At 35.1% G+C, this 13012-nt stretch overlaps 1 protein-coding gene across 4 annotated transcripts in view; it reads right to left on the reverse strand.

Moving 5' to 3' along the window:
• Positions 1 to 13012, reverse strand: part of RIF1 (replication timing regulatory factor 1) — a 64411-nt gene that overhangs the window by 26493 nt on the left and 24906 nt on the right. For 3 of the 4 annotated variants that reach the window (XM_029934597.1, XM_029934595.1, XM_029934598.1), the window contains exons 16-20: positions 9549 to 9635; positions 8834 to 8907; positions 8217 to 8397; positions 6984 to 7091; positions 6481 to 6630 (exon numbers count right to left, since the gene is read on the reverse strand). In XM_029934597.1, the coding sequence (XP_029790457.1) occupies positions 6481 to 6630; positions 6984 to 7091; positions 8217 to 8397; positions 8834 to 8907; positions 9549 to 9635 (600 nt within the window). The remainder of the gene's footprint in view (positions 1 to 6480; positions 6631 to 6983; positions 7092 to 8216; positions 8398 to 8833; positions 8908 to 9548; positions 9636 to 13012) is intronic. The other variant, XM_029934596.1, reaches the window with a different exon arrangement.

Genomic DNA, 13012 nt, shown 5'->3' on the forward strand with positions numbered 1-13012 from the left:
TCTAAAACAGCAGAACACATGTTCTTTTCAAGTGAACGTGGAGCGTTCTCCCAAATGAACCCAAAACAACTTTCAACAAATTCAAAAATCAAACTCATCCCATCAATCTTTTCCAACCACAATCTTATGAAATGAGAAATCTAGAAAACACAAATACAAGAAGATTAAATAACATTTCACTAAATGATGAATGGATCAAGCAACAAATCATGGAAACAAATGAAAATGATGGTCCAAAACATTTGGGATGCAGCAAAAGTGGTTCTAAGAGGAAAGTTTGTAACATTACAGGCCTATTTCAAGATGCAAGTAAAAAATATCAAATAAACAATCTGATCTTACATCTACAGGGACAGTAAAAAGAACAAACAGAACCTAAAACTACAGAAGGAAATAAAATAATTAGAAACTAAATAAAGCAGTAGAACAGATGAAGGAACCAAAGCTGCTTCTTTGAAAAACTCAACAAAACTGATAAATCTTTAGCCAGTCTTATCAATAAAAAAAAAAGAGGACTCAAAATCAGAAATGAGCTGCATGGCTGGCTTAGTCAGAAAAGCATGCTGCTAAGACCTTAGGGTTTTCTGTCTGAGCCCCACCTTGGGTGAAAAAATTATTTAAAAATAAATAAATCTTCAAGAGAGAAATACTAACTGACACCACAGAAATTAAAATATTGTAAGAGAATATTATGAAAATTGTATGTCAACAAATTAAATATCCTAAAAAAATATCAACTACTACCTAGAACTGCATAAGGAAGAAATAGAAAATTTGAATAGACCAACTACCAGCAATGAAACTGAATCAGTAATCAAAAAACTCCCAACAAACAAAAGTTTGGGATCAGGTGGCTTCACACGTTAATTCTACCAAACATTCCAAGAAGAGTTAATACCCATTCTTCTCAAAATATTCCAAAAATAGAAGAGAAAGAAAAGCTTCAAACTCATTCTATGAGGCCAGCATTATCCTGATTCCAAAACCAGATAAACATACTACAAAAAAGAGAACTACAGTCCAGTATCTCTGATGAACACAGATGCAAAAATTCTTAACAAAGTATTACCAAATGGAATTCAAAGATGCATTAAAGAATAATCCACCATGATCAAGTGGGATTTATTCCTGGGATGCAGTGGCAGTTTAATATTCACAAATCAACATGATATATCACAGCAACAAGAGAAAGGGTAAGAACCAATGCTCATTTCAATAGATGCAGGAAAAGCATCTGACAAGTACAATAACCATTTATGATAAAAAAAAACCCTCAACAAAGTAGGTTTAAAGGAAACATACCTCAACATAATAAAGGCCATATCTGAAAAACTAAGTGTACATCATACTCAATGGTGAAAATGGAGAGCTTTTCCCCTACGGTCAAGAACAAGACAAAGATGTCCACTCCCACCACCTTCGCTGAACATAGTACTAGAAGTCCTAAGCTATAGCAATCATAAATCAACAATAAATTAAGGGCATCCAAACTGGTAAGGAAGAAGTAAAACTATTTGCAGATGACATAATAGTATACATAGAGAAAATCTTAAAAAGATGCCACCAAAAAACTACGCAAATTGATAAATGAAGAAGGCGCAGGATACAGTACCAATATACAGAAATCCGTTTCATTTCTATGTAATACTACTTGCGAAGCAGCACAAAGAGAAGAAATTAAGGAAACAATCCCATTTACAATTACACAAAAATAATAAAATACCTAAGAATAAACATCACCAAAATGGTCAAAGACCTGCAACCTAAAACATATAAAACACTGATGAAAGAAACTGAAAATGACACAAATGGAAAAATATTCCATGCACATGGGCTGGAAGAACAAATATTGTTTAAATGCCCATACTATCTAAAGCTATTGACAAATTTAATGCAATCCTTATAAAAACCTCAACAGCATTTTTCACAGAAGAGAATAATCTTAGAATTTGTATGGAAACACAAAGGCTCCAAATGGCCAATGTAATCTTAAAAAAGAACAGTAGTAAAGCTATCACAATCCCAGATATCAAGACATACTACCAAAACTGTAGTAATCAAAATAGTATATAGCACTGGCACAAAAACAGACACATAGATCAATGGAACAGGACAGAAAGCTCATAAACAAACTCATAATGATATAGTCAATTAATCTTTGACAAAAGAGGCAAAACTATGCAATGAGAAAAAGATGGTCTCTTCAACAAACGATGCTGAGAAAACTAGACATTTACATGCCAAGGAATAAAAGCAGATCACTTTCTTACACCAGATGAAAATAACAAACCCAAAATGGATTAAGGGCCTAAATGTAACCATAAAAATCCTAGAAGAGAGCACACATGGTAATTATATTTGATATTGTCCATAGCAGCATTTTTCTAGGTATGTCTCATGAGGCAAGGAAAACAAAAGCAAAAATAAATGATTGAGACTACATTCCAATAAAAAGCTTTGCAGAACAAAGTAAACAATCAGTAAAAATAAAAGGCAACCAACCTATGGAATGGGAGAAGCGATTTGCAAATGACATCTGATAGGTCAGTATCCACTTAGAACTTCTACAACCCAATTATATCAAAACAACAAATAATCCAATTTAAAAAGGCAAGATATGAACATTTATTCCAAGACATGCCACATGGTCAAACAGACACATGAAAAGATGCTCAACAGCACAGATCATCAGGAAAAACCAAAACCACATGAGGTATCACCTCACATCTGTCAGAATAACTAAAATAAAAAACAAAAAACAAGTGGTGACAATGATATGGAGAAAAAGGAACCTTCATGCACTAGTGGGAATACAAACTGGTGCAGTCACTCTGAAAAACAGTAGAGATTCCTCAAAAAACTTAAAATAGAATTACCGTATGATCCAAGAACTCCTCCACAGGTATTTACCCAAAGAATACAAAAATGTTAATCTAAAAGATATATACACTCCTAGGTTTACTGCAGCATTACCTACAATAGCCGAATTATGGAAGGAGCCCAAGCGTCCATTAACAGATGAATGGATAAAGATGCAGTATATATAAAATTGGAGATTACTTAGCCATAAAAAAAAGAATGAAATCTTGCCACGGTCAATAAGGTGGATGGACCTAAAGGGTAGAATGCTAAATGAAGTAAGTCAAAGAAAAACAAGGATCATATCATTTCACTTATATGTGGGATTTTAGACAAAAGAAACAACAGCAGAGGCGCCTGGGTGCCTCAGTCAATTAAGGGTGACGACTTGGCTCATGATCTCACAGTTCGTCGGTTCAAGCCCTGCATCAGGCTCCAGGCTGACAGTGAAGGCCCTGCTTGGGATTCTCTCTCTATGCCTCTCCCTGACATGTACTTTCTCTCCCAAAATAAACTTCAACAAAAACAACAACAACGAGGCAAACCAAAAAATGGGACTATAGAAAATGACGGTTACTAGAGGGCAGTGGTGATGGGCAAAACAGATGAAATAGATTAACAGTACACTTATGGTGAACACTGTGTAATGTAGAGAATTATTGAATCACTGTATTTTACACCTGAAACAATAACATTGTATGTTAACTATACTTGAACCAAAATAAAAACTAAAGAAAAAATTAATTTTCTATGATCATTAATAGCAGTAATAAGAGTAACCTTAGATGCATCTATTAGAAAAGATGAAAAAAGTTAAACCTTCAGATACAAGCTAAAAAATTACCCAGAAAATGGAAACAAAACCATTCAGTGTATATGGTAATAACATAGAAAATTCAAAAATTAGAAATCCAGCTTTTCAGAATTTTTAATGCATTTAACATTTTAATGTTTTTTTTCCAATTTTTAAAATTTGAGAATAATTTCCATACAATGTTAGTATCAGATATAACATTCTTTTCCATAATACTGGGGTAATTCTGATTATTGTATTTTCATACAATAGAATTTATCAGTGACTTTAAAAATGGTGAAAATCAACAAACAACACAACTATAGATATGACATTCTTACACTAGACAAAGATTAGACAATGAGGAATTCCCATCTCACTAATGGAGATACATGCAAAAATCTTAAAACACTATCAGCAATGTTTGAAAAGAATTTCACTGTGACTAAGAGGATCCCAAGAACACAAGAGTGGTTGAATATAAGGAAATGCACATCAGCAACAGCTTTTATAAATACTATAAAAGCAACCATGTACAGATGTTTGTGTAGCAGGTAGGAAAAGATGGGCCTTTGTAATGGCTGGAAAGCAGCTTTAAAAAACAAGATAGGTTAACTTTAAGAGAGCTAAATAAATGAACACAATTACTACTGGATGAAAGATTCAACATAATGAAAAGTACTTCTCAAATTTCTCTAGGAACTCATTGTAACCAACTAATGCCGGCCAAAATCTAAAGAGTATTTCATAGGGGCGCCTGGGTGGCTCAGTCAGTTGAGCGTACAAATTCAGCTCAGATCATAATCTCATAGTTCATGGGTTCAAGACCTGCATTGGGCTCTGTGCTGACAGCTCAGAGCCTGGGGCCTGCTTCTGATTCCGTGTGTCCCCCTCTCTCTGCCCCTTCCCTGCTCATGATCTGTCTCTCTGTCCCTCAAAAATGAATGTTAAAAAAATTGTTTTTAAAGTGTTTCATAAAAACTTGACAGTTCTAAATTTATATCAGAAGAACAAACATGAAAGTATAACCAAGATAATATTTTAAAAGATGAAAACTGTGGGTTGACATTATTCTTCCTAACAGTTATAAAATCATTCAACAAATTCACTATGTGCCATTTATTCAAAGGATACAAAAATGCTGATTTGAAGGGGCACATGTACCCCAATGTTTATGGCAGCGCTATCCACAATAGCCAAAGTATGGAAAGAGCCCGAATGTCTATCAACTGATTAATGAATAAAGAAGGTGTATGTAGTATATATGATGGAATGATGTTTGGCAACCAAAAACAATGAAATCTTGCTATCTGCAACATGAATGGAACTAGAGTGCACTATGCTAAGAGAAAGTAAGTCAGAGAAAGACAAACACCACATTATCTCATTTACATGTGGAATTTAAGACACAAAACAGATGAATACAGGGAAAGGGAAGAAATGTTAAGATAAAAACAGAGAGGGAGACAAACCATAAGAAACTCTTAAATACAGAGAACAAACTGAAGGTTGCTGGTGGGTGTTGGGACGGGTGGTGGGCTAAATGGGTGATGGGCAATAAGGAGGACAGTAGTTGGGATGAACACTGGGTGTTATATGTAAGTGATGAATCACTAAAGTCTATTCCTGAAATCACTATTATATGTTAACTAACCTAGATTTTAAAAAAACATTCACTATGTGCCAGATAAATGCCAAAGATACATATGAAGACAGAATGTCCCTAACTTTATGGGGTGTTGGTTAAGTAACATAATGAATTACACAAATGATCCTGACATAAATGCCAAAAAGGAAATAATAAGGTGATACAATAGATACTGGCAAACTTAATTAAGCAAGACTGCTTGGAGAATGAAGTATAAGCCTCATGGGCAGTTGTAAGTAGTTTGGATTTTTACTCTAGGTTCTACAGAAGTTTTTTTTCAGTGATAAGATGACATTTTTAAAGTCATCCTGACAAATTCTATCAAGTTAGATCAAAATTGTACCAATATTTAAAAAAAATTCTATTAAGTACAATAAAAATTCTGAAAGGACGAATTTCTAGCTCTTGTACCTCTACTGTTTTTTATTAAAGTTTATTTTTATTTATTTTGAGGAAGAGCGAGTGAGGGGCAGAAAGAGAAGGAAACAGAATCCCAAGCAGGCTTTCACAAGGTCAGTGCAGAGCCCGATGCAGGGTTTGAACGTCCCCAACTGTGAGATCATGACCTGAGCAGAAACCAAAAGTCAGAAGCTTAACCAAATGAACCACCAATGTGCCCCAGTATCTCTACTTTTCTAAACAGTAATAACCACTATAAAATGACAGAAGTTGCAGATGAAAAGAGCATGCTTCAGTTATACAACAGAATTCAAGTGGCAAGAACACTGTATTCATGTACATATGTATCAATATGTAAATTATTTATGTAAGTACAAAAAACCAACTGCAAGTATCTGTCTCTTTTATTAAATAAAGGAAAGATATAAATTCAGTCCTACATTTTTAAATCTAGAAACTTCTAAGGTATTGTCTTTAAAGACCGAACAGATAAATATGAGAAAGTTAGCTCCAGGACAAGGTCCTTGTGTTGTTATTCTAGAATGGCACAGGCCTATATAATAAAGTCCTAAAAGTGCATTTATGTTAATGGTCTTGAAACACAGACCTTTGAGTCTTGTAGACTAAAGACACAAAATTGTTTTGCATGCTGTTACTTATTTTATATATTAGTCACTTATCAACTAAAAGCATTAATAGATGATAAGTTTCCACATATCATCTCAATTTATTTGAAAAGTAGTCTTTAAATACAACCAAGATCAGTATAGGATAAACTCACTGAAAAGCCTGCATCTTCTAAACTGGACATGATCTTGGAAGAAAGTTCCTCACAGCACAAGTTCTCTTCTGCAGTTGCCACCAAAGCAGCACAGCGGGCAAAGGCTCTATATAATTCTGACCACGTTCTAAGCAAGGTCTTCATGATGCCCTAAAATTAACATAAGAAAGAAAAAATTTAAATGTCTATCTACGTATAAAACACCTAATAGATCTTAAAACACCACTGTTCACATTTAAGGTGTCATAGAAGACAGGAGCTTACAGGAGTTAAGTTTGCCACCCCCACAGAATTCTATTCGAAGAACTGTGATAATGCAGCAATTATCAGAGATCAAGAGAAATGTCTCTCTTCCTTCACCATTTTCCTTTTACTCTAAGCTAATTAAAAATCATAAGGAAATCTCATTTCAGGAAAAATTACTAAAGGAATTCTATAAAGGGTGAAATAACATTTGAGGGAAAATGTAAATTCTTCAAGTAAGAAATTTGACATTGTCTTACCATTGGAAATGTCTGGACTGAGAAAATATGGTTTATTGGTAAAGTCAAAGCACCATATATGGCACTAAAATTATGTTCTAAGGCATCACCTTGATTCACTTCATTGGTCTGTAACAAGAAAAATAATGAAGAAGTTAGACAAATTACCATCTACTTCTAGTCTATGTAGGATCATCTTATTATTTGTAGCGAGGTAAGAATATGTCCCCCAGTGCCGAGACATATTCCTGGGTGGTAAACTCTTATGCCCTCTAATAGCAAATATGACCTCATTTGGAAATAAAGACTTTGCAGGTGTAATCAAGTTAAAATGAATGCATGCTTGATTAGGATGTGTCCTAATCCAATATTTGGTATTTTATAAGATAAGAGGAATTTGGACAGACAAAAAAGACTGAAGTAAGAATGCCATGTGAAGATGGAGGGAGAGATTAGAGTGATGTGTCTATAACACTAGAACGATCAAGAATTGCTAGTAACCAAAGGTAGCTAACTAACAATAGAACAAGTCTCCACAGAGCTCCAGAAGAAACCAAGGCTGCTAACACACTGATTTTGGACTTCTGGGTTCCAGAGTTACAAGACTAAACCTCTGTCGTTTTAAGCCACCAGCTTGTGGTAATGTGTTACAGCAATCCTGAGAAACATGCCCTGTGTAAGTCCTAAAAAACAAACCAACAAACAAACAAAAAAAAACCTTCCAGTGTTAAGTCCAAAATCTTTTACTATACATAGAAGATAGGATTCAAGCAAGAACGTATTATTTTCAAATAATAGAAAACTATTTAGGAATGTAAACTTTTTTCTTCCAGAAGAATGTTAAATGATGCGTGGAATTGGGTAGTAAAAATAATGGCTATTGTATTATTAATGAATGTTGAGTCTTCATTTTATTTCAGAATCTGTCTCAGCAGATTACTGGTTCAGGAACTACTACTACATGGCTTGTCCACGGTAATCTTGGACATCTAGTAAGATGGCCATTATTCCTTCTAGTACAAATAATGAAAGAAGCTGGAATATAAATCTGGAAAGTTTATGTGACAGACCTGAGCCTCCTGGTTTTATAATCACCACTGGAATCAATGGGGCTTATTGAAAAAGGCAGAAATGTAATGAAAAGAAATCAACTAATATAAAGAACAGGAAATTGATCCCATAGGAGAAAATTTTTAACATCTTCTATTCAAACTTTTTAAGTTTTACGGGAAATATGCAGCATATATGTCATACCTGATTAATCAATTCAGTTAATGGGGTGACTATAATACTCCATAGTCTCCAGAGATGCTCCTTGTTTTCCAACAGCTTTGCATTTTGATTAATAACATTTAAAACAGAGTCACTGAAAGCTAGTGGTGAAGTTGGACCTGAAAGGACACAGCCTACAAGTGTTTCCAGATTAAGAAAAAACCTGAAGGAAAAAAAAAATTTGAGCCGTGCATTAAACAGAGCACATTTAACCAAAATATAATAGTTACACTATAATAAAATTCTAAAAACTGACAAAGAAACAAGGAATGGTAAATCCCAAGTCTTATTTTGATATTTTTAATTTTAAAAAGTGATACAGTATATATAACTTATGACTCATTCATCAAATAAGCACCTTTCCAAGTTTATAAAAACACTAGTTTCAGGGACGCCTTGGTGGCTCCATTGACTGAGTGTCCCACTTCAGCTCAGGTCATGATCTCATGATTCTTGGGTTTGAGCCCCACATCAAACTCTGTGCTGACAGCTCAGATCCTGAAGCCTGCTTCAGATTCTCTGTCTCCCTCTCTCTGCCCCTCCCCAACTAGTGCTCTGTCTCTCAGAAAATAAAAAAGACTAGTTTCAGTTTAAATTACCTTTCCTCTTCTACACCATATTCCAAGAGATTATTGTTGAAAATTAACTGAATTAAGAACAAAGCAGGAGTCCCCTGAAGAAAGATGGGAGATTGCAGTCAATCTTCTTGTTACAAGGAGTATAATCTTCTTGTTACACATGTTTTCTACAATTATGTAAAATAGGATCCTTTTAAGCTAAAATAAATTAACTTTAAGTATTACTTAGGATATGACACAGTATCAGCAAATATATTTCTATAAGTCACACACAAAAATCAAGCTCTTTATATTTTAATGACAGCTATTCCATCCACATGAGCAACTGAGGAATGGAATATTCCAAACATAAAAAGAACATTAAGTTAAAACTTCCTGGACTATCAAATACCTACATCTTGCAGTTAAATTTATTTCACCCTAATCAAGCAACTGTTACTATGCTTCCAAGTTTTTAAAAAGTAACCACCACTATTACTATGTATAAGCAAATAGAAAACTTTCCTTATAGAACTTATGTAATTCAGAAAAATAGTTCCATTAGTTGTGCCATATTTCTCCACATTAACCTATTATTTATAGCAATTTTTCCCTTCCACATAATCAGCATATCCAAATCTTAATTCTCTCAAAATTTCACAATCTATGTTTCACTATATTAAGGAAAACAACTGTCATGGAACTTTTTTTTTTTTTCAGCAAATTTTAATCATATCATTACATTTAAGATACTTGCATTAAGAATATCCATATTAGCAACCTGATATGCTGGTGAACCTAATACTTTCTGGGGAAGTCCTTTAATTGTAATTTCCATGAGGACCTAAGAAAGATAAAAAGTTTTGCTGTAAATTAGCAATAACAAGCTAAGCTACTTAGTAAAAATCTAGTGGCGTTAGGTAGTCCATATTTTTAATTTCACAATTTATTGTTAAGTAATGCTCATTCATTAATGTAAATACATTCCTAGTTCAAGATTCAAATACACTAAAGTTTACATATTAAATGTGAATATATTTGTTATTTTTAAAAGTTCAAACACAGAAATATAAAACAATACAGTCTTTTTATCTCCAGCAAAAACTCAACAGTATCAGTTTGGAGTTTATTTTTCTAGACCTTCTAAATTCCCATGTATTTTAGTACACAGAGAAACTAACTTCCTGGGCTAGCTGTCAAATATATATATACTTTATACCATTAATGATTATACCATGAGACATTCTGAAACTGACCTTCATCTGATTATGTTATGGAGTTTTCAGATCAATATATGTAGACACTTTAAGTTTATTCATTTAAGTAACCTCTATCCTCAATGTGGGGCTCAAACTCTGAGATCAAAAGTCGTCTGCTCTTCTGGGGCATCTGAGTGGCTGAATTACTAAGTGTCCAACTCTTGATTTCAACTCAGGTCATGATCTTGTTCTCACGGTTGAGCTTAGTGCCACATCAAACTCCACGTCACAGTATAGAACATGCTTGGAATTCTTTTTCCCCCACTCTATCCTCCCCGACTGACAGCCTCTCACAGTCTTAAAGAAAAAAAAAAAGAGTTGTATGCTCTTCTGACTAAATAATCCAGACGCCCCCTATGTAGACATTCTTAATTAAGATAGGAACACGTATAGTTTATTCAAACATTTTTCTATTAATGGCCCTTGAGGATATTTTTTCATACCACAAAAAAATATTCTGTAATCAGTTATGTATTGGCTAGTGCCAAAAAGTATTTCAAAGGACTAACTAAAAACAGGGTCTGAAGACACACCTCTCACAATCTCTACTAAAACAACACGAGAGCTTCACAGAGTTAGAACAATCCATTCTAGGGGTGCCTGGGTGGCTCAGTCGGTCAAGGGTCCGACTTTAACTCAGGTCATGATTTCGCGGTGGGTTTGAGCCCCGCACCTGGCTCTGTGCTGACAGCTAGCTAAGAGCCTGGAGCCTGTCTTCAGATTCTGTGACTCCCTCTCTCTCTGACCCTCCCCTCCTCACACTATCTCTCTGTCTCAAAAATAAATAAAAACATTAAAAAAAAATAGAGAGTTTAGAACAACCCATCCTGAAATTTGTATGGAACCACAAAAGACTCTGAATAGCCAAAACAATCCTGAAAAAGAAAACCAAAGCTGGAGGCATCACAATCCCAGACTTCAAGATGTATTACAAAGCAATAATCATGAAGACCATATGGTACTGTCACAAAAACAGACACATAGAACAATGGAAAGGAATCCATAATCCAGAAATCAATCCAAACGTATGGCCAACTAATCTTTGACAAAGACAGTCTCTTCAGCAAATGATGCTAAGAAAACTGGACAGCAACATGCAGAAAAATGAACCTGGACCAGTTTCTTACACCATACACAAAAATAAACTCAAAATGGAGAAAAGACCTAAACATAAGACAGAAGACATCAAAATACTACAGGAGAAAGTCAGACTGAACCATGACTAACCCCAGCAGTTACCAGAACCAGCCTGGAAACAGAAATGCTCATGTGAAGTGGGAAAGCTCATGAAGGGAACTGCAAGGCTAAGATCCTGAGAGGGACTCCCCACCTGGAGAGGCAGCAGGAAAGCAGCAGGTTCCATGGCTGGGCAGCTAAGTCATTACTGTCATCTGTGGGATATTCTATACATGAACTGATACTTCTCTTCCTTCTCCTCAGTCTCTAAAAGCTACTTCAATGAACAAATTAAAGCACACCTGGTGGACCGTCCAAAACATCACTATGAGTAGGGAGAAAAAGCAACCAGAGTCACGACAACAAGAGCAAATAACAAACTCCAAAAAAACCTCCTGAAGGGCCATGTCCTGGACAGTGTATGACTCCTCTTTAATATAATAGTGCTTACAGGTGCAAGAAACATAACAAGCTTTTAAAACACATAAAGGACACAAAACTAGCCAAAACAGAAGAATTCTCCACAAGAGAAATTCCAGGAAGAAATGACAGCAAAGGAATTGATCAAAATAGATGTGAGCAATATAATTGAACAAGTATTCAGAATAACAGTCATAAGATTAATTGCTGGGCTTGAATAAAGCATAGAAGACAGCAGAGAATCTACTGCTGATCAAGGAACTAAAAAATAGTTATGATGAATTTAAAAATGCTGTAAATAAGGTGCAAAATAAACTAGAGGTGGTGGCAGCAAGGATTGAAGAGACAGAGGTGAGAATAAGTGAAATAGAAGATAAAATTAGGGAAAAGATGAAGAGGAGAAAGAGATAAAAAAAAAAATTCTGGACCACGAGGGGAGAATTAGAGAAATAAGTGATTCAATGAAACATAATAATATCTGTATCATAGGAGTTCCAGAAGAAAAAGGGCAGAACGTACACTTGGATAAATCATAGCTGAGAACTTCCCCAAACTGGGGAATGAGACAGACATTGAAATTTAGGAGGCACAAAGAACTCCCTTCAGACTTAATTTGAATCACCATGTGTAGGACATATCACAGTGATAGTGAAACTGGCAAAATACAAAGATAGAGAATTCTGAAAGCAGCTAGGAACAAACAGGCCTTACCCTACAAAGGTAGACATAAGGGTAACAGCAGATCTATCTCATCAAGATAAAAAGCTTCTGCACTGCAAAGGAAGCAATCAACAAAACTAAAAGGCAACTGACAGAATGGGAAAAGGACCTATTGGATAAAGGGCTAGTATCCAAAATCTATAAAGAACAAATAACCCAGTGAAAAAAACAAATAATCCAGCGAAGAAACAGGAAGACATGAACAGACATGGCCAACAGACACATGAAAACATGTTCAACATCACTCATCATCAGGGAAATACAAATCAAAACCACACTGAGATACCACCTTACACTGGTCAGAGTGGCTAAAATTAACAACTTGGGAAACAACAGATGCTAGTGAGGATGTGGAGAAATGGGAACCCTCTTGCGCTGCTGGTGGGATTTCAAACTGGTGCAGCTGCTCTGGAAAACAGTGTGGAGGTTCCTCAAAAAATAAAAAATAGAACTACCCTATGACCCAGCAATAACACTACTGGGAATTTATCCAAAGGATACATGAGTGCTGATTCATAGGGCACAGGTACCCCAATATTTATAGCAGCGCTTTCAACCATAGCCAAATTATGGAAAGAGCCTAAATGTCCATCAACTGGTGAGTAAAGATGTGTTTTATATATACAATGGAATACTACATGGCAAT

The sequence above is a fragment of the Suricata suricatta genome, chromosome 3 (genome assembly GCF_006229205.1).
Source record: "Suricata suricatta isolate VVHF042 chromosome 3, meerkat_22Aug2017_6uvM2_HiC, whole genome shotgun sequence".
NCBI lineage: Eukaryota > Metazoa > Chordata > Mammalia > Carnivora > Herpestidae > Suricata > Suricata suricatta.